Genomic DNA, 22920 nt, shown 5'->3' on the forward strand with positions numbered 1-22920 from the left:
TCTGGAACTTGGGCCTGCCTCTACCTTACATCGGAGATACTCTGTTCTACTCCGTAACACAGGCCCTGCCAGTTCAATGTGAACGCTCTCACATGACTTAGGGGACACTCTTAAAACAATGGAATGTCTTAGATTATAAAAGGAATAAGGGCTAACCCAGAGGAAACACTCCAAATGACAATCTGTTAAAGGACTGTTCCTGGCAGAGGATGCCCACAGGACCTGCTGACTCATCAAAAGCAGGGCCATTGCCTCAAAATGGCCTGTGGCTGTAAGGGGCCTTCTCCCGCTTCCTCCGCCCCGCACCACAGTAGTAAGGATTCCGAGCCCCCCACTCCACAGTGGATTCAGTCTCTCTTCCCACCTGACAGAAGCCTCATCCACCCAGGCAGAGGGACAACTCTGGTTCTGCTTCCTTCTCCTGTCAGGGAGTGTCCCCATCCGATCACAATCTCCAGCAACGTTCTCCACGGTGTCTACACGCTCATCATCAGACGGCCCCTGCCACCCCTGCCATTCAAGTAGCTAGCCCCGGCAAGATGGGTCATCTCTCCTTATCTAAACCTGCTGTTTTTCCATAGCTTTATCACCAAAGAGATGATAAAGACCCAAAGGACCCACCAGAAGAGCAATATTCCCCATCATTATTACTCCTTTCAACAGCTACTATACAACCCAGTCTTGTCGTATTTTGGGAGATAGAAGTATGTCTTTTGATTGGATGGAAAGGTTACTTTTAATCTATTATGTACTTTCCTTCTCTTCCCAGTAGCTACATTTGCCTTCTCAGCAATCACTCATTTACTAGCCTAAATTATGAGTGATCACCTACTAAGGGAGATAAGTATACGAATTCCTAAGATGACTTCCCGAGAACGGCCACCTTTTGCACTGAGCCCTCACCACTGATGTGGCAAGACAACCCGGGCCACCTTCATGCACACCCACCACATAACATCCTGATGATTTTGCTCTCATTCTTTTCCTAGAGCTGTACAAATGAAATTCATTAGCTTTAAAATAATTGCAAATGATTTAATTTCTCACCAACCCCAATCCCAACAGTCCCTATAGATTTTTTCCACAGCAAATAAGATACATACTGCTCAACAGAGAAAAGAGCATATTCTAATAGATCACACAGCCACGGACACCCCTTCTGATAGCCTGGTATACTCCGCCCCATATGAGAACACATTTCTACTTTAGTAATACTGAAGATGGTTAGATGCTTAATGAAGTCATGTTCACATGGGATGATAGAAATACAAACGAAAATTACAATTTCTTCTCAGACCATACCAGGATTTGAGGTAACGAAAATATATTTGGTTGACAGACACATCCAAAATAAATACTCTTGGGTAATCTGCAGCCTGAAAGAAGCCTTCATTTATTGACTACTTACAGTACAGTGATTTCACATCTTAGCTGGTAATCAGAGATGGTTATGTATTAAGGGAGAGAAGGCGTCATCTCTCTTCCAGATATGACCTCTCAGAAATCGGGGCTAATTCAATTTTAAGAACTAGAATTGTATCTCCTGGTAACTATGTGGCAGTCGTCGCCCTGAGAACAGGAACAAGGCAAAGAAAGTATACAGGACTTTGATTCTCCTACACAGGTGCATGTAAAGTTAGTTTATTAAGGACTACATTTTGAAGCCAGCCATTTTGATCCAATATTTAAATAACAAGCTGTTTAATATTAAAGCAGAAGGTACCGTCACAATGTGACAGAAGTACAGCTTTATCCATAAACCCTTCACACAGTTATACATTAAATGCTATTTTTATTTAAGCAAGGCACCCCTACTTGTTCTAAAATATGGGATGTGCTATCCCATTGAAAAAGCAAAATGAGGAGACAGATTTTTGTTTTTCCCTCTCAGGAGCTGGTTTGAATTCAAGTGAAGCCATTAACGTCCTCACCAGTCAGGACTGTTCTGACAGGTCACTTCACAGTTTGAGACTAACAAACACCCTTAAGGTTTACCCACAATCAACAAAAAATTGGGGGGTGAGTGTTCAAAGAACTTTTAAGACTAGAATTCTCTCCTTACGGATACAGGCACCAAAGTTAAATGCCTTTAGCACAAGGCTTAGAAAGGCAAACATTTCTAAAGACATAAAACTGCCAAACTGTTGTCACTTACACTCACTAACCTGTGGTACTTATTTCTGGTTTTCTTTTTTTTTTTAATTTCTACTCCTACCTAAATAATCTAATACACCTAAAATTAAAACTACTCTGCCAAACCTTAATGATTCAAAGGTCTGAAACCTTTCCTTGCTTTGGTGAGTATTTGGTTAAAATAAATCAGTATTTCATTCCAGAGAAGTTTTACAGCAGAGCCTTAATTCAGAGGCAAAAAGACAAAACCTCCAACAGAGCATTTGTAAAACAGGAGAAAGACTTTCAAGGACAGTACTGAATAAAAATATGTAGTCTTTTCATTGGGTAACACATCTTCTATGAAAACAAACTGTTTAATCATATAGAACAGAAACCAGATTTTTAAATCAGATCTTGAACAGATTAAACAAAAATTTAAATTTGTGGTTTATTTCATAATTCCAAACTGAATCTTTCCTTTTCTTAACAGTCCACTATGGAATTTGTCTTTTAAGCAATTAACCCAAAACCCCCAAATCCTTTCTCTAGCAGTTGCTGCTATAAAACTGGAACTTTATATTCCACGTCCAAGAAAGATGTGCAAATGAAATGCTTCTTGCTTCGTCCTGAAAATAAAAAGAAAAATGTTGCACACTGACTCAAAATGAAAAAGTGGTGCAAAGTAAATAAATAAAAGAAAAAGTGTTACCATACCATACTCTTTCCCAGACCATTTAGAAATACAAATTTAATAATTTTTTTAAAGTGGGCATCATGCCCAGCATGGAGCCCAACGAGGGGCTTGAACTCAAAACCATGAGATCGAGACTAGAGCTGTTATCAAGAGTTGGGGACACTTACCCAGATGACCTACCCAAGTGCCCCAATACTTTTTTTTTCTGATTTAGTGCAAATCCATTTAGTGACAAATCCATGATGTTACAGTGAAGAAAATTAGACATTATTGTTTACATCCTGGTATAAAGACAAATTTTCAGAGTTGAGCACAAAATATATTTTACATAGATTTTAGCTAATATTTAACCTCACAAGATTATGGGATTTTATAACCAAAAACAGCCTATGACAAATACAACTATGAACTATAGTAAAGAAATGCCTCATGTATTTCCAATAAATCATTACAGTTAACTATCTCAAATGCACCACTATAAATAGAAAAATGATTATAATACATTAAAAGATTTTATGGGTAAATAAAAAATACCACATAACATTTAGTCAAGGGAGGGGACATCCAAACATTCAGTAGATTTGTCACACATTAAGTTAATTCTATGAAGTTGTGTACTTCCTAGGACAGACAACTATTTTCAAAACACTTTCTTAGGAAAGAGACAGTGGTACATTAAATGTAGATAATAATGAAAAATCCCAATTTCAAATATATCGATTTTTTGTTTTGTTTTGTTTTATTAACATATAATGTATTATTTGCCCCAGGGCTACAGGTCTGTGAATCATCGGGATTACACATCAAATTTATCATTTTAAACGTTTTAATATCTTGGTACTAAGGAAATGTGTTTAAATTTTCTAAGAAGAACGCATATATAAGCACATTTTCAGCATAATATATAGATATTAAAGGTAAAAAATTATTTTTAGGCACACAGCAGGATGAACATTGGGGATGATGCCAGAACATTCTATATGGGAAAAATACCCAACGCCACTATTCAATCATAATGAGTCCTATTTCCCCAAAAGATTTTCATTCCTTATTTTGATGCTTGAGTCCTTTTGATCAGTCTGATCATTATTAAGGGGCTCCTGGGTAGCTCAGTCAGCTGAGCGTCTGACTCTTGATTTGGGCTCCAGTCACGATCTCAGGGTCATGGATGGAGCTCTGCGTTGGGCCCTGTGCTCAGCACAGAGTCTGCTTCTCCCTCTCCTTCTGTTCCTTGCCTGTGCACACATGCACACCTCCCTTCTCTCTCAAATAAATAAAATATTTAAAAAAAAAAAAAAAGGTTTTCACCCTATTACAAATTAGTGAGTTAATGCCTAATTTATTAATTGAAAATAATTCCCACAATTATACCTCTTAAATTTACCTTATTATCTAGAGTCCCTGGAAGTCTTATTTTCCCTTTGGACATGAATTCAGGAACAATTCAATATATCTATGATCTGAGAATGACAAGAAAAGATTCATTTTAAGAAGGTGAAAACGGAGAAATAATAATATAAATTTTCTCATAGTTTAGACAGCAAGTCAAACCCTTTGTCCATTTCCTAATTAAAAACAAAAACAAAATAAAAAACAAGCAAAAAATATCCCACCTCCACATAGAAATATTCAGGACAATTAGCAAACAAATGCTTTTCATTACAATATAGTGTTCTGTCCTTTCTACATTTAATTTAGGAGTATTAAAAGAGCACAGTTTCCCAAAGAAAAAGTCTAGGCAAACTCCAAAACAGAGAAAGGTGAAGACAAGCTGAGCTCTGACAATGAACACCATGAGCAGCACTTACGAACATGGGACCGGTCCTTGAGCATAGCTGCAACAGCGTCCTCATGGGTATCGAAGTGCACGTCCGCTTCTCCAGTGGCCTTCCCATTAGAACTGTATTCCATGGTGATTCTAACAGGCTTCAGCGGAGCAAAGAACTAAACAACAGAAGCCAGAAGGAACATAATGGTACTAGGTCCAATTTCTAGCAGTCTAAGACTCTGCATTTTTGTTTCAGACTATGACTGATACACCCAAGACACTGTTCTTAGAAAATCTCTTTAAGCAACAAAGTAGTTACACATCTACCATGTCTTCTGGCTTTTCCTATCCTCTGAGAACTCAAGGTCACATTTCAACTATCTGTTCACAGAAAAAAACTGTACAATATACAACACATCAAGAGAGCTCTAACTTTTCTATGCCAGCAAGGACCACTTTTGTTATTCCTCCCACAGACATCCTTCCCTGTTTCTGAAGAGCGCGCATCTTTCATTTCTTAGTCATTTTTATATTAGATATGCACCTGCTCACCAGTTTTTTTTACCAGCACTACATGAACAGAGGTACCACACTGAGTGGTTACCATTTCAAACCAAAGCAACAGAATGTAATGCTTTAATGAGATTGTGCGACCTCTGCCTGGTTTAAGATATGATTCCTATCAAGCTTTTTTGAAATAATGGAGATGGGGCGTCTGGATGGCTCAGTGGGTTAAAGTCTCTGCCTTCGGCTTGGGTCGTGATCCCAGGGTCCTGGGACTGAGCCCCATTATCGGGCTCTCTGCTCAGCAGGAAGCCTGCTTCCCCGTCTCTCTCTGCCTGCTGCTCTGCCTACTTGTGATCTCTGTCTCTCTGTCAAATAAATAAATAAAATCTTTAAAAAAAAAAGCAAAAGAAAAAGAAAAAGACAACTCTGAGGACCCACTACTAACTGATGATTCTAGCTTTGGTTCTACCTTAATTAAGTATATGTCCTCAGATTCATGAAGCCAATATGGCTATTGTTGTTTCCCTTCCTTTTCATATTTTTTTTTTTGAGATTTTATTATTTGACAGAGAAACACAGCAAGAGAGGGAACACAAGCAGGGGGAGTGCGAGAAGGAGAAGCAGAGAGCCCAATGAGGGGCTCAATCCCAGGACCCTGGGACCACAACTAGAGCCAAAGGCAGACACTTAACAACTAAGCCACCCCGGTGCCCCTCTTTTCATACATTGTTATAAAATAAAAATATTTTTAAAATTTCTTTCTCAAAAATTAGGGAATCCTGAAGAAAGCTACAAGCTTCTGAGCACTCAGGTGCGCTGGGATTCTTGCTCAGCATATACCTCCCCTGTGACAAACTCCCTCTGGGTCTCAGTTTCCTAAACTCAAAAATGACTAAGTTGAACCAATTTAAAGAAAAACCAAACTTCCTTCCTTTGCCTACTAAAGCTACATCATATTATTTTGTACCACAAAATCCTCTTATCATTATACATTTGACCTTAAAATGTAATAAAACCCATACTTCTCAGTGGAAGAAAGTAAGACAAGCTTCCACAAAAAAGGGGACGCCTGCCACTTTACTGTACAAATCGTTCAGAAATAGGGTATTTTCTTCTGTATCTTTCCCAAGTTAATATAAGTTTAATTTTAGGATTTTTGTTCCAAACCTATTGAGATTGGATATCTTACTGCCACACACGTTTATAATGTCTTGGGCATTAGCTTGGAAAGGCAGTCCTCGCATGTGGACAAAATGCAGTGAAGATGCAGTCCCAAAGTCAGCAGCCTCTGGAAGCTTTTCCGACATCTCCTTAGGCAACTCTGAGAGGGGGAACAAAAAGCACCGTCAGTAACAGAAGAACTTCAAGAGTCATTAACAGATTATAATTAGTTATGCCCTTTATGTCAAAATCCTCAATTCTTCCTGAACCAGTAAGGAAGAAGGGCTTTATTTTTCAAAGCAAAAATGTTCTGCAATTTCTGCCACCTAACAAATACCACCTGAACACCCATGAGGATTTAGTGCAAAGATTTAGTGCCTCAAACCACTACGAGATTACATAAAAACAGATCTTTCTATAAAAACAGAAGGAAACATGATTATGAGCGAAAAAAAGGGCAACGAACGTTCTGAGTTACAGGCACTTTAAAAAAAGAATAAACATGGTTAATGGGGTAATTCCATGGCACGGTTTTAAAGTTTTATTTATTTGAGAGCGACCGTGCACCCACGAGGGTGGGGATGGGGGCAGAGGGAGAGAGAACCCTGAAGCAGACTCCCTGCTGAGCTCCGAGCCCAACACAGGGCTCAATCCCAGGACCCCCATTCATGACCTGAGCAGAAATCAAGAGTCCACTGCTCAACCAACTGAGCCAGTCAAGCGACCCACCATGGCATGAGTTGAAAAAAGATTGATCAAACTTCAAAGATCCCACATGTGGCTTTGCGGTGAGGAATCAGAGGAGTAATTACTTTAGTCAACATTCAAGCTCTCTAACTATTCTTTTCTCACCTTGGTTTAAATGTTGACATTTTAAATTCTTTTATTATATCTGTGCCACCCAGCTTTGCATATGGAATCCACAAAAACAGTTATATAAAAAACTTTTATGAAATAATTAAGCCCTTCTGCATATGTTCTAAGTACATACGACACTCAAAGACAGATAAATCTTCCAACTCAATTCCCTGGTCCCATAATCTAATAATTCCATACAACATGGTCTTAAAAAATATTTTAAATATCGAAACGTGCAAGACAGATCCAGTAAGTCTCATCATGATGCAGGTCCTTACCTATTTCCTTCTCACTTTCAAAAGCTGTCATGGGTCGAATATCCTCACTTACTTCATGTTCTTCAAAGACCATTTCTGGCTCAGTTATATACTTAGCAGTAGGAGAAGATGCCATTTTTTTTCCCTTATGAGAACCAACATGTGTTCGGACTTCATTCCTTCTGCTTGGAAATATCTCTATATACCTGTATCAAAACAAAAGTGAACAGACACAAATAATGCAAAGTAACTTTACACTGAAGTCATTTAAAATAGAACATGCAGATATAATATTTCTGACAGCTTATGAAACAAAGTGTCCAAAGATAACAGATGAGAGAGAAAAAGACTGGATACAGATACTAGTCCCTGAAGAGTATTCTCAACAGAAGGGGCCAATGATTTAATCTCCCCCACACTCTGCCCAAGGCGACAGCTTTCTTCATACACATTTAATTAAGAGTATATTCTTTTTTTTTTTTTTTTTGAAGATTTTATTTATTTATTTGACAGACAGATCACAAGTAGGCAGAGGCAGGCAGAAAGAGAGGAGGAAGCAGGCCTCCTGCTGAGCAGAGAGCCCGATTCGGGGCTTGATCCCAGGACCCTGAGATCATGACCTGAGCCGAAGGCAGAGGCTTTAACCCACTGAGCCACCCAGGCGACCCTTAAGAGTATTTTCTATTCTGTTTTACTTCGTGAGAACAACTATGCCAAGACAAATTGTGTGTATGAAAATATCTGGTAAGAAGGGATTTGTTTTCTACTATTGTTTTTTACTATTGTTATTTACTATTTGTTTTTACTATTTTACTATCGGTTAACTATTTCTTAAAGCCTTACAAGACAATTCTGTGAAAATCAATGATATCTGTGTAAGATATTAAACGTCAGAGTACATGAGGAGCTAAAATCCCCCAGAACTTCAACAAGATACCAATGAGAATTCGATGAACTAAATGTCAATTCTGACTTGTTATCTGCTTGGCAGTGGGACTGCCTATTAAATCCAAGCTTCTGAAACCAGTTTTTTTCTCAATACCGCTTTTCCAAATTAGGTTATTAAGCATAAATTACAAAAACCATTTGTATTTACAGATCTATAAAGATTAGATAGGCACTACTTCTTAATTTATTATACACTGCCATAATCTTCCCACATAAAAACGTAACACTAATCTATTTGTTCTAAGACATGTTATAAGAAAATGTGAAGAGTACTAAAAGAAAATGGGAGAGGAGGCTGGCTTGCATACACATTTTTATTTTAAAAAAATTTTATAAAGACCTCTACATCAACTCTATACACAGATCCTGAAATACACGGCTTTATAATAGCTTTTCGTTTTTTTAAAACTTCAGCGGAGCCAAATAAAACAGCCAGAAAGCAGCAAAACAATAATCCAAAATCTGACACTTTTCAGTACTCCAAATTTGACACAAATGAACTGATCCAACACTATATGCATCCAGTGTGATGTACAGCTATAATACCTATAGTGTAGTATCTGTATCAAAATGTTAACCCAAATCAATTCAAGACTTCAGCTTTAACTTCCCATTTTCAGGAAGTAATAGAAGATACAAAGGAACAAAGTCACACCATAAAGAAGCAAAAAGATCAACAAAAACATGAGACATTGTACAGGAGGACTTAGTTTGTTCAGAAGTTAATTGCACTTTTAAAGGAAAACGGAATAAAAATACAAAGGTGAAGGAGACTTGTTCTAGTAAGAGAACTATAGATATAACAATCAAATGCCATGCGTGGACCATATCGAGATTCTGGAAGCAAAAGAAAAAAAAAACACAAACATCTCTGAGGGGAACCTGGGTGGCTCAATGAGCTGAGCATCTGCCTTAGGCTCAGGTCATGGTCCGCGGATCCTGGGATCGAGCCCTTATTCGGGCTCCTTGCTTGCGGGGAGCTGCTTCCCCCTCCCCCCAGCTCAGTGCGCTCTAGCTTGCTCTCTCCAAAAACAAAACAAAACAAAACAAGAACAATCCACAACTCTGAAAAGACAATTTTGGTATGTTCCGGAAAGTGTGACTGTGGACTGGCATTAGACAATAAATTACTGCTCATTTTGTTAGCACGGGACTGGCGCACTATGAGAATCTGTTTCACTCACCGGTTACCAATTTCCTCCCTATGTTTCAATAGGGCTTGGTTGGCCATTTCTGGTTCTTCAAACTGCACATAGGCTTCCCCTGTTTTTCTTCTCCCTCTGTAGTCCATGACAAAAGTGATGTCTACTATATTCAGTCCTAGGACAGCAAAAAATTATTACAGATTTAGTGCTACTAACAGGAACCTTTTTTATCCTAAGGACTAAATACATTTATTCACATACTAGTAATTTTTTTTTCATTAGTATAACCTAAGGCCTGTTTTGCTAGTCTTTAAGTTGGATACATGCCTAAGAGAAAGAAAATTATTATGCAGCAAAGCTAGTAACACCTACACATCTATATTTCCAGAATATTTAGGATTCATGCAATCCATCTAAAATACACAATCTCTGGGGTTTTTTAGGGGGGCCATTAATTATGTAGTAGGGGAAACAGGAATTTAGACTAACAACACTACTGTTACATTTTTCAGAGCTGAGAACTAGACAATAATGCTTTTAAATGATAAAAATTGTTACTTTCTTAGACAAATATGGCCACTCTTACAAGAGGTTATCTTCCTCAACAGTCAAATATACCTGCATGAAGTAATTCTGAAATGTGACATCCTCCAAAGGTCAGCATAATTGGTCAAAACACTTACGTAATCTATAAACATTGGTAACCTAAGTGAAGAGTTCTCCCCTAGAGAACCTAATACAATTGTATGCAGTTACCTAGGAAAAGGTTCATTTAAGATATAAAGAAAACAGTAAGGGGGGGAAAAAAAAAGAGGCCCCAAACATGATTTAACTGGAAAGCACCTGCAAAGAAGTCTACGATGTCTTTCTCATTGCAACTATACGGAAGTCCTCTCAAGCGAACCACACCATCGTTGACCACAGGTGAGGCCTTCACCTGCAGGCTCTTCATTAAGGCATCCACGTCTTCATTGTTTATCTCATATACTGCAAAGAAAAAGCACACAAGCATGCACATTTCCATAGCAAAGGAAGAAGACATTAAAAAAGAAAAATCATACTTAGTGGGTTATCCAAGAATGGAGAAGCCAGTGTTTTTAATCTTCATGTACTTCTTTGGAGAAAATAACGAATGGCATTTACGGACTATTTACCGTGTGCCAGCTGCGACTTATTTAAACGTCCCAGCTTGGGAGGTGAACTTGGTCAACACCCTCATTTTATAGATAAGAAAATGAGATTATCTCTGCAAAGTTTCATTTTCATGCCCTGTAAAAGGGCGGATCCGTAATGCCTATCTCCTTCATTACTGCTAAGGATCAAATGAAACTGCCTTCGGAAGTACAGGCTGAGGTTCGGCTCACAAAAGCCAGAGCGCGATTTCACGCACCTTCCACATAGCGCTGTCCCATGTACATGCGGTGCTTTTCTAAGGCTTTTTGCACATCCTGCTCGGACTCCATTTCAATTAAGGCATCACCCCTTCGTTTCCCGTCTCTGTTTAAGAGGAAGTGTATTCCATTCTCACCATTGCGGATCCTGCAGTCTGAAAGTACGGCCGTGAAATCAAAACCCGAAACCAAACTTTTAGCTCAATTGTACAAGTCATGAGAATGCAATCCTCCGATTCCAACAACAAAACAAACCATGAACCAAAATGTCTATCCTATTCCCTACAAAAACCCCCATCACTGAAGGCATCCAAACGCTAATGAGATGGTAGTCTATACACTGTTCCATTTCTTTTCTTTTCTTTTTTAAAGATTTTTATTTATTTATTTGACAGAGAGAGAGGGAGAGAGCAAGCACAAGCCTGGGGAATGGCAGGCAGAGGAGAAACAGGCTCCCCACTCAGCAAGGAGCCTGATGTGGAGCTCGATCCCAGGACCCTGAGATCATGACCTGAGCCCAAGGCAGCAGCTCTGTGCTTTGTAGGAAGGGAAGTCTGCTTGTCCTTCCGCCCCTCTCCTGGCTTGTGCCAGCTTGCTCTCGCTCTCTCTCAAATACATGAATAAAATCTTTTTCAAAAAACAAATAGGGGCACCTGGGTGACTCAGCGGGTTAAAGCCTCTGCCTTCAGCTCAGGTCATGATCCCAGGGTCCTAGGATCGAGCCCCACATGGGGCTCTCTGCTCAGCAGGGAGCCTGCTTTCTCCTCTCTCTTTACCTGCCTCTCTGCCTACTTGTGATCTCTCTCTGTTAAATAAATAAATAAAATCTTTAAAACAAACAAACAATCCAAAAAACCATTTTTAAAAAAGATTTATTGTATCTACTTATGTGTGAGAGATAAAGTGCCAGCTGGAAAGCAGAGGGAGAGAATCCTCAGGCAGGCTCCCCCCACTGAGCATGGAGCACTCAATCCCAGGACCCTGAGATCATGACCTGAGCTGAAATCAAGCTGAGCCGTTAGCCGACTGAGTGACTCAGGCGTCCCCTAAAAGCTTTTTAAAGAGGAAAATGAAAAATCATAGTGAGATCCAGAACTTAAAAATTAATCACAGATATGTAAACATTCCAAAAGTGTTATTAAGGAAATTACATCCCTTGACAATAAGCAATCTTGTATTCTAAATGTATGTGTTACGTAAAGAGCTATGCTGAACTGGTTTTGCGGTTTGATTAAGTACATACCAAAACTTCTGGAGAAAACTGGTTTCTACCATGTTGTGAGACTACCTTGCACTCAAACAAAATTACGTATTTCAAACACACATAGAATATACCTGAGAAAAAGTTAACCACATCTTCTATAGTGCATGACCAGGGCAATCCTTGAGCTCGAATGAGATAAACATCATCCACTTCTTCTCCTAACTTGGACGAAGCCAACTCGTACTCAGGGAGGGGCGGGAGATCTTCCAGGTACGTAGTTTTGGACTCCTTACGAGACAAATGAAGAAAAGTAAAAATACTTCTTTGAACAACGTTACTGGGAATATGTTTATTTCTGCAAACCAATGCCCTGGATGTTATTCTTAGGGGACAGTTACTATTTCAGAGGCAAGAAATAAACTTCACAAATCCCTAACGCATCCTTTTTTGGCTTAAATTATACATTCTAACCCAACAAGCAGGTATATCCCAATGACGTCGCAGGACAGAAATTTCATCCAGGGCTTGTTCTTTTTTAAATTATCGGTCCCGAATTACACCTAATGATAGTGTTTTAGTTAAGGAAGGACAAGAAGGGTTCCTTCAGTTGGACAAATATGAATGCTTCCTACTCACTGTGCGCGGTATCAGGCTCTCATCCCAAAGAGCTTACCATCTAGACTAAGACGAGCATTACAAGACAGGATGCTTTATGAGCTACAATTAAGATCCAAGATTATTAGGAATCCAAAACAGAACACTAACAGAAGAATCAAGACATAATATGTGCCTCAAAGGAAGCACAGAATTTTGACAGCAATATCTAAAGCATTCCAGTTTGAGAGGTGAGGGGAAGAAGCAATATGAATGAACAAAAGCCTGTTTGCAAAACAGCAATAATCCCATTTGGCTCCACTGCAGGGTACAATTAGGAGCCAAAGAAGATGAGCTGGCAAAAGGAACTTGGTACCATACAGCAGAGGGACTTGAATGTCAAGCTCAATGTGTCCCCTTCATCCAGTAGGCAAGAAAGAGTTAATAAAAGACATTTCGGAGTGGGTAAAATAATGAGAGAGCAGGGTGTTTGTAAAGACTAGTCTGTCAACTGGTAAACCAGACCAACTGAGTAAGGAAAAATCCTAAGAGGCAAAAGCAGTAGTGTAAGATAACAAGAGCCTGAGACATCCCCCAAGAACTGTATTTTACAAGATTCGGCAAAAACTGGAATTTAACAAGATTCCAATCAGCACTACAAGCATAACCAGGAACGACAACAGCAGTTTCAAGACTTGTCCTCTTTTGGGGCTGAAGAAAAAGATTCCTTGGTACCATCCCACAGTTTACACTAAGACTTAACCTCTACCTACAAGGAGTCCATGATGCATGGAAGCCTCGAGCAGATAGATGTCTTTCCCGTACTTCATAAAAATGCAACAAGCACTACGAATCAACGTGGAAAGACCACCCGGGCTCTCAGGCAAGCGACTTGCAATCTATCATGCTACGGAGATGCTTCACGCCTTTGCAGGTTCCCATCCTTTCCATGAAGACGTCCACATAATGTCAGGAAGTCCACGATCAATCTGAGCACAGTGTCTGACACTAGGAGAGGCTCAACAGATAGCCCTACAGTCAATTTCAGAGGGAAACAAACAAACAAACAAACAAGAGAGTAGCCGCCTCGCCAAGGCCTAGGAGAGATCGTCTGTGTTCTTTAATCCAGGTACCGTTGCCCATTTTCCCAGAATTCCACCCGCATCTCCAGCTTTTACCGAAAAGGGCAGCACAAAGTATTGGGCCAGGATTCAAGTCCATGAGCTCAGCCACGGGCAGCCGAGGCCGGGCTGATCAGCCTCCGGGTTCCCGAAGTTCAAGGAGGAGCCCGAACTGCACGGAGAGAAACCGGATCGAGAGGCAGGAGGTGGCGGGGAAGCCGCGAGCGGACGCTTCCCGGACCCGCGCTCGCGAGCAGGAGCGAGGCTCCCTCCAGGGCACACGCGACTTGCAACCCGAGTTCCTAAAGGGCACGCGGACTTCACAAAACACCGGCCATCCGCTCCCGGGTCCCCGGGTCCCCGGGTCCCCGGGTCCCCGGGTCCCGGCCCGACCGCAGGCGTCCGCTCTTCTCGCCGCGCCCCCCCACCCCCAAATCGGTCCCCACGCTGTCCTCCCTGTCGGCGGCGACGCACGGCCCGAAAGGTCCTTCTGCCAGAGGAGGCGGAAGGGCAGGGGTGACCTTCAGTCAAGCGGGGCAGCCCGCCTCTCCCGGCGGCACGAGGCACCGCGGAGCGCGCGCCACGAGCCTCCGGCCCCCCGGCCCCAGCCCACGCCCGGCAGCGCGTGGACCGTCCCCTCGGCAGGCTTCGAGGCGCGCCGGGGCCGCCTAGGCCTCTCGCTGCGGCCGCGCGGAAACTCCCACCCCTCGGCGGGGCCGGCCTCCCAACTCGACGAGCGGCGTGCGGAGAGCGACAGGGATGCGGGGAGGGGGCGCCCACAGCCGCCCCAAACCTACCATGGGCCGGCGGGAAACCAGGCCTCAACATTCACCCCCAGCCACACTTACACTGCCCAACCGGCCAGACACTCGAGAGAACAAAACAAGGAGAAAACCCGGGGCCTGGGAGAGCGTCCCTTGTTCTGGGGCCCAATCGGAGGACGGGGCGGGCGAGGGTGGGGGGGCGGCCGCGCGGCGCGTGCCGCGGATCCCCGGGCGTGCACGCGAGGCGCCGGCGGAGGGGCGCGGGAGCGCGCGCGCGCGCGCGGCCGGGGAAGGGTCCTGCGCGCGGCCCCTCGCGGCGCCCACGTACCTGGCTGTAGCTCCGCGCCGGGCCCGCGGCCGCGGCCAGCGACTGCGACAGCAGCGGGGCACGCAGGGCCGGGTAAGAAGCCGCGGCCGCGGCGGCGGCGGAGGCGGCCGCGGGGGGAGGCCCCGCCAGCCTCCCGGCGGACGGAGGCCCGGTCTGGAGGCCCCGCGTGTGAGAGGCGGCGGCCGCGGCGGCCCCGAGCAGCAGCAGCAGGCGGCGGCGGCCCGAGACGCCCGAGGGGAAGGAGCCGGCGGCCGAGTAGAAAGGCAGGCAGGCGGCGCCGGTGCGCCGGCAGCTGCTGCAGTTGCAGCCGCAGCCCCGGAGCAGCGCCCCGAGCACCCAGCGCGTCCCGGCCATGGACTCCGGAGGCGGCGCGGGGCCTGGAGGCGGCTGCGGCTGCAGCGCCAGCGGAGGGGGAGTGGAATCCAGGGCCGGGGAGGGGGCGCCAGGCACATGCGCCGCCGGCACCCGGGGCCGCGGCGAGTCGGGAGGAGGCGGAGGAGAGCGCGCGGCTCCGCCCGGTCTCCGCCCCCGGGGCGGGGCTGCCGGCCGGCCGGGAGGGGCCGCGGGGACCCGGGGACTACCGCCCCGGGGCTCTAACCCCGGCGGAGCGCTGAGGCCCGGGGAGGACGGAGCGGGTCCCCTCTTGCTCTGGGGAGGGCGGAGACACGGGGCTCCGGCTGAGCGACGCCCCGCACTGTCCCCCCCCCGAAGCGCGCGACTCGAGGGGCGAAAGGGCCGTTTCTGAAAAGAATTGTTACAAAGAGGTTGGGATCATATCGAAAGTGTACTACCCCCGAAACTTGAGGTGGACGGTCAGTTTTCTTTGTTTTAAAATGAAATATATAGATCCTTGTATGCCGATAATGTACAGAGCAAAAATAAAGCCTCCTCTAATGAGTGCACAGGCAGAGGTTTGCAAAAAGGCTGGTTGTCGTTTTCCTCATCCGGAAACCCGTCTGAGATTAATAGGCAAAAGGGAGTACTGAGAGTTAAAAAACAGAAAAATCTGAAAAATTTAAAGCTTTTTATTAAGGAAAATCTCAGGGTATACTGAACTTCCAGAATTTCAGAAATTTATTTTTTTCTTTTTTCAGTCTTATATGTCACCACCACCACGCTGCAAACATTTTCTCTTTTGCTGGAATGTTTTAAAGCAAACCCCAAAGATCATGTCATCGCCTCTTTCAGCAACACCTTAAAGTGATCAGGACTTTAAAAAAAAGAAGAAAAAACAGGATGACTCTTGGATTAGTTGTTTTGAAGTATTCAAGAAAATTTTGTTTAAAATTTGAGTTGTTGACTCTGGCCTACTCTTAAGAAAAGGAAAGTTCAATATTTCCCAGAAAACCCTTTCCCCACCAAAAAAAGCAAAGAACAGGAAAAAAATCTGATTGGCTTGGCTTTGTGGATTTGAAGTATCAAAGAAGGGGTTTCCTCATCTGCAAGATTTAGAAATCCGAGAGGTGTTCTGTGTGTTTTTTTTTTTAATCTTCCACTCAAGCAGGAAAATGGGTTAGCCCATCATAACAGATTACCACTAAGTCATAATCTGCGAACATGTTAGGGATTCTGCCTATATTGACTCTCATTTTCTTAATTGCCTTCATTTTCTTAATAGCGGAAGCCATCATGCATAAAACACAAATCTGAATGGATGAGCAACTAAATACATAGAATGAAATCTTGCGGATTATAATCAAGAGTAACACCAAAGTATTAAATAAAAAAGTCTCAATTTTTACTTACAGGAAGTTGGGAGAATACAAGGGAGAAAAGAAATTAATTTTGAACAATTATTCAATTATCTAAAAAACATTTACTAAGTGCTTTTTGTGTTCCAGGCTTGATGCTACGCCCTGTGCAATCGGGGTATAATAATAGGTTTACAGACAAATATCAAAGTGATGTTTAGGTTTTTATGTATGTCTAGATTATAGAAAGAATAACAGGCTTTGTAAATTGAAACTAATGACTTACGGAACACCAGTTTTAAAAGTTGTATTAAATATTATTTTAACGCAAATAAATATAGCCCTCTTTAGTGCTAGTTATACTTTTATTATGGAAATAAGATTTTTGGACAAAAAATTTAAGACACTGTTGACAAGAGTGGTGACAAAGAAGATGAAGAGAGAAGACAAATTTTAGGAGGTAAAATCAACAGGATTTGAGGTTAGATTAGAGAGGGGGGTAGTGTTTTCTGTAATTGTGTTATTGTTTCAAGTTGGGAGAGATGGGTGGGGACAACTTTTCGTCCCTGGGCATGTTTAGAAATCAATGTAGAAATACTGGAAGCAAATCAACCCCATTTCTGTTAAGCCAGAGAAGACTGTCGTAGAAGTATTCGTTTGAGAATTGTCAGTATAGATGAAGCTTCTGGTTTGGATGAGATTGCTAGGACCAAGTTGGAGTGAGAAGGACTAGAAACAAAGGACGTACTACAACAGCGAATGCCCTGTAGAGGAAAATGAACTTGCCAGGAGAGAGAGAAGGAAAAGAAAGAGAATTAAAAAGCAAATTAAGGAAAGCCAGCCCCGAGTGTTTCTCCGGAAGTGAGTAGGGAGTATCTTAACAGTGTCAGGTCCTTACTAAGATCATTACTTACTTGTCAATTGAGATGAGAACAAAAAGTGTCTTGGATTTAGTGATAGGGAAAGCCTTCAGTCATCTGGTCTACAGATGTTTGGGGGTAGTGGTAGCAGAGGCCAGACTAGAGCAGGGGTGAGGAGATGGAGATTGAAGTGCAAAATAAGTTTGATTCTGTAGTGAGAAAAGGATAAGGCAGTAAAGGAACATTAGGTCAAAAGTGGGTTTTGTTTTTCTTGTTTGAATTAAATTGGGTTAGATTAGAGCATGTTGAAATGGTGCCGGGAAAGGATTCAGTTGCTATGGATTTAATTGAGTAATCGGGAGAAAATAGACATAATTGATGTGTGGGTTCCTAGAAGGGCGAGAGAGGATAGGTATCAAAGCTCAGGTGCAGAGATTACCTTTATATGGGAGAGAGCTCTGCAGTTTCCCTAATTAACTGTAAAGCATATTGTTCTGGTACGGTCACTTAGCAGTTACAGTACAATATACAGAGTAGCACTAACAGAACTTTGACCTCCTTCTCTCCTGCTAATTTATGAGCCCTTTAAATTGGTGGAAAGAAACACTGTATAGATTTGGGAGAGTAAGGAGAAGGACTGAGAAAAACAATCACCTCCCATTGCTAGGGAAGAGTTTTCAAAAGAAGTCCTCTTAGTGCTGAAGAGCACATTATTGGTAGCTAGGAGAGGACCTGGAAGGGGATGATTGTTCTTACTAAGAAAGAAATGAAGGAACGCATTTTATTGTTAGTGCCCCTTAATTCCTGGAGGTGAACACACTTTTCTTCTGATATGCAATGAAGTTGAGTTCATCTTAAAGGTCCCACCCCACGGCCTCCTTTGCATTTGAAAGGAACAAAAAAATCATGAACCATGCATGTCAATAAACCTAGGGTGGCAAAAGGAAAAGCAGTGCAAGTGAAGTACCATAAAGAAATGCTGCCCATTTGTGTAACCTGTGATTAAGGTGCCATTCATCATCCAAGATTAAAGGAAGAGATTTATTGCATTGAGTAGATGCAACAGAACTTCAAGAAAGTTACCTCCAAGGAAAGACAAAGAGGTGCATTTTATCACCACTACCACTGCTTCATTCTTTTATCTGACAAAGAAAATTGATCCACTGGAGCCACAAACTCAAAGATTTGGGTTTTGCCACAGTGATGCGTTTCCTAGGTCAGCTTCATCAGTTGACCTATATTCACTACTGTCAGGTCCATGCTAACCAAGCTTTATGCCTCTCCCATAGATTGCATTTGGAAAATCACTCTGGGAGGAATAAAATGTACCTATTTATGATCGACACATGACAGGCCGATAAACTTCTAAATACTGCAGCTTCTTCACTTGTTAAAATTAGCTTTTTGAAGTTAAGATAGGTCTCTAGGAAAGAGTAGCTGATTAGTTATTTAAATGAAATGTGCTGTCAAGAAATAGTAACATAAATATAAATGAAAATATTTATATTAATCATGGTCCATTTTTCCCATGACAAATATGGACAAGACTGGACATGGGAACTCTATTCCCAAGGGCGTTCCCAGAACACATTATCGAACACAGTTATTACAAGGAACTAATTTACCCATATAGATGTAGCAGTCACAAAACTGAATTCTCTGTGAAGGCTCAGACGGTACAACTAAGAAAAGCTCACACCGAGGAGATTTAGAAAGTGTGTTGATGGGCTAGAGCATCACCTGCCCGTGTTTACAAAAATAAGGTGGTTTTTACTGGTCAGCTAATGAAAAGTAATCCCATCAGCAAGCTTTTCCTAGGAGGGCAGAAGCTAGGGTGCACCCAGAGCCCAAGTCTCTGAACATCAACTGACGCACAAGGTGCAAAATAATCAAGAAGCCTTTGTTAATAGGCATCATTCTGAATAATCATCTTTTTAAAATAGGCACCGGGGTGGCTCAGTTGGTTAAGCATCCGACTCTTGATTTTTGGCTCAGGTTGTGATCCTGCGTCCTGAGGTTGAGCCCTAGGACAGGCTCCCCAGTCAGTGTGGAGTCTGCTTCAGATGGTTTCCCCCTCTCTACTCCTCCCACTGGCTCCCTCCCTCTCTCTCTTTCTCTCAAAGAAAGAAAGAAATAAAATCTTTGAAAACAAAATAAAATAGGTAATACATGAACAAAGTGTTAAAAAAAAAAAAAAAGTCAAGCCATGCAGGATTATAGAAGCACACATGTTCACACGCGCACACAGAGTCCGATTTGCCTCTATCCACTGTCCTCCTGCTACCCAGTCCTCCTCAAAGGTGCTGTTCTTGTCTATCCTTTCAGAGATGATCAGCGCAGTCTCCCTCACTTCTAAATTTGGTAATTCCGCTGTACTTGGGATTTTGACAAGTTTTCCACCTGCTAAGAAAGGGTGTCCTGAAGCCCGTGTCTTCCTAAATTGAGAGCTAAAGGAAAAGGAAATGCAAGAGACCAACGAGATCCTTGTCACAAGAAACAAAGGACACTGGGGAAAAAAAGCATGAAAGGAAAAGGTAAATCAGCTATGATATTTGGAAGAGCAATGTTCCCCTCTTTAACAACATAGCTTAATTAGGAAGAACAAAACTTTAGAGTCCCATACTCAAAAAATTCTGGCTAGGTCAATGTGAAGCTGTGTAGTTGGTCATTACTCAATCTTTGAGCTTTGCTCTCCTAAGTTACAAAAACAAAGATATTATTAGCTGCCACAGAAGCTGTGAGGTATCCAGCACTTAGGAAGAACCTGGTAAGTGGTATGTTTTCATTTTCTTAGGTACTGGGGTTTTTTTGTTGTTTTTAAAACTTTATTTATTTCTTTGACAGAGCACAAGCAGGGGAAGCGGCAGAGGGAGAGAAGCAGGCTCCCTGCTGAGTAGAAAACCCAAGGACTATGATGCTGGGCTCAATCCCAGCACCCTGGGATCATGACCTGAGCAGAGGGCAGACTCTTAACCAACTAAGCCACCCAGGCAGCCCTTAGGTACTGTTTAAAGGAAATGGTTATTGTTGTCTCTTAATTGTTTCTTACTTCCAATTCTACCCCAGCATTTGTTTTTCACTGAAATGTAATTAACATAAAACCATTTGAGTATTTATTTGTTAATAATGTATAAGGATTTAAAATTTATTTTTTAAATTCCAGTACAATTAACATACAATGTTATATTAGTTCCAGGTGTACAATATGGTGATTCAGCAGTTCTGTGCTTTACTCGGTGCTTATCACAATAAGCGTACCCTAATGCCCCTCACCTACTCGACCCATTCCCCCGACCCACCTTCTCTCTGGTACCCATCAGTTTGTTGTCTACAATTAAGAGTCTGTTTTTTTGTTTGCATCTTTTTGAATTTGTTCATTCGTTTTGTTTCTTAAATTCCACATCTGAGCGAAACCGTATGGTATTTGTCTTTCTCTGACTGACTTATTTCACTTTGCATAATGCCCTCTAGCTCCAACCATGTTGTTGCAGAGGCAAAATTTCATTCTTTTTTATGGCTGAGTAGAATCCCATTCTGTATATTCACCACATCTATCTATTGCTCTGTTGATGGACACTTGGGCTGCTTCTGTCAGCTTTTGTATATACTGCTGCAGTAAACATAGGGGCGCTTGGTGCATACATCTCTTCAATTAGCGTATTCATTTTCTTTGACTAAATACCTAGTACTAGAATTACTGGCTCATATAGTATTCTATTTTTAATTTTTTGAGGAACCGCCATACTGTTTTGCACAGTGGGTGTACCACTTGATTCTAAGGGTTTTAAGTCTGCTTCCTCCCTGGGAAAATAAATTTCCCTTGGAACAGACTCTATGGAATTAGAAAACACAAAGCCAAAGGTTAAACCCTAAGAGATCTGTTCAAGCACATCTTAGAATCTAGGGAAGCTGTATACCCTGCTGGTCTGAAGAACATCATGGGAATGAGAATCATCACTATAAAAAGATCTTGGAAGTATATACCATATTTAGTCTTGTTTTCCCCACTACATTTAAAACAAGGCTCTGGGGCGCCTGGGTGGCTCAGTGGGTTAAGCCGCTGCCTTCTGCTCAGGTCATGATCTCAGGGTCCTGGGATTGAGTCAGCTCTCTGCTCAGCAGGGAGCCTGCTTCCCTTCCTCTCTCTCTGCCTGCCTCTCTGCCTACTTGTGATCTCTCTCTCTGTCAAATAAATAAATAAATAATCTTTTAAAAATAAAAAATAAAACAAGGCTCTGTATCATAATAAAATCTTTGTATCTACCTACCTATCTATATGACATACAGATATATATCTACCTACCTATCTACATGATATATATATATATAGATATATATGTGTGTAAGTATATAAAACAGATATAGGTGTTTATATCCTGGTTTTGTTTTTTATTATTTATTTTTTTAAAGATTTTATTTATTTATTTGACAGACAGAGATCACACGTAGGCAGAGAGGCTGGCAGATAGAGAGAGGAGGAAGCAGGCTCCCTACCAGGCAAAGAGCCCAATGCGGGGCTCCATTCCAGGACCCCAGGATCATGATTGAGCCCAAGGCAGAGGCTTTTAACCCACTGAGCCATCCAGGTGCCCCTAATGCTGGTTTTATAAATAACACTTCTATTTGGACAAAAAGTAACAAAAATGAAAGAAAAGCCAATTGTAAATTGGACATCGGATAGGATATTTTTCCAGTAAATAAAGGAACTCTGTTTTCTAATGATCTCCATAATGTATTTTTAATTTGACTATTTCTAGACTCTACTTATTACAAATATTTACCAGCAGCTACTAGAAGTATACATATGGTGTCCCATTGTGGTCACTTAAGTAAAGATCATACCATTATCGTTTGTAGAGTGGCATGGGAGATTTATGTACGTATATAATCCCATTATGATTATTGTTATACTTCATTTATCCAAAATTAATTACTCCACCTACTATTGTAATCACAAATTAGCCCTCAAGATTTCAAGAGAAAAAAGGTTAGCTGCAATCTATGAGGCCTGCTTTTTAGGTTTTTTCCTTCAGATAAGAACATGGTATAGTAGGGGAGTTTAAGCTATCACAAGAATTATCCCTAGGAAAACACAAAGTTGCATCTCCACATCCTCCCCAACTCCGCTCCCATTCTGTGCTCCTTCTTGCGACTTCATGGACCTCTCTAGGTCTCTTCTCTCACAATTTGTATGATGGACTATGTTTCAGTAGTGTCTCCTCCCCCAGTGTGGTCTGGCCCTTTGAGACATTACCCTACAGTTTTGGGTTGTTGTTTTTTTGTCTTGTTTGTTTTGTTTTTTGGTTTTTTTTTTTCCCTCTGATAACAATTTCTGTTGGTAACAGTTATCTTGAATGTTGACCATGAATCTGACCTTATGCTTTGATAAGATCATGGAATTAGTTCTCTATTCTGAGAGTCATTATTTTTGGAAATATTTGCTAATGCATTCTTTGTGCTAGACACTGAGAAATGTATACTGGAAATAATCCCTATTTTCAAGGCTCTTACCTT

General features: G+C 41.9%; 1 protein-coding gene across 2 annotated transcripts; it reads right to left on the reverse strand.

The window, feature by feature from the left end:
• Positions 1–1365: 1365 nt before the first annotated feature.
• Positions 1366–15330, reverse strand: GRSF1 (G-rich RNA sequence binding factor 1). Of its 2 annotated transcripts, none has more exons than XM_045079849.1 (10): positions 14856–15330; positions 12180–12336; positions 10844–10999; positions 10297–10440; positions 9493–9628; positions 7382–7566; positions 6284–6405; positions 4618–4753; positions 4194–4269; positions 1366–2741 (listed from the first exon to the last, which is right to left on the reverse strand). In XM_045079849.1, exons 1-9 carry the CDS (start codon positions 15207–15209, stop codon positions 4220–4222), a joined length of 1440 nt encoding a protein of 479 aa, XP_044935784.1. In that variant the 5' UTR covers positions 15210–15330; the 3' UTR covers positions 1366–2741; positions 4194–4219. The 2 variants fall into 2 exon arrangements, with proteins under 2 accessions (XP_044935784.1, XP_044935785.1); XM_045079850.1 differs by lacking the exon at positions 14856–15330 and adding an exon at positions 14561–14686.
• Positions 15331–22920: the final 7590 nt, after the last annotated feature.

Source organism: Mustela putorius, unplaced genomic scaffold (genome assembly GCF_011764305.1).
Source record: "Mustela putorius furo isolate JIRA1106 unplaced genomic scaffold, ASM1176430v1.1 tig00000430_pilon_pilon_pilon, whole genome shotgun sequence".
Lineage (NCBI taxonomy): Eukaryota > Metazoa > Chordata > Mammalia > Carnivora > Mustelidae > Mustela > Mustela putorius.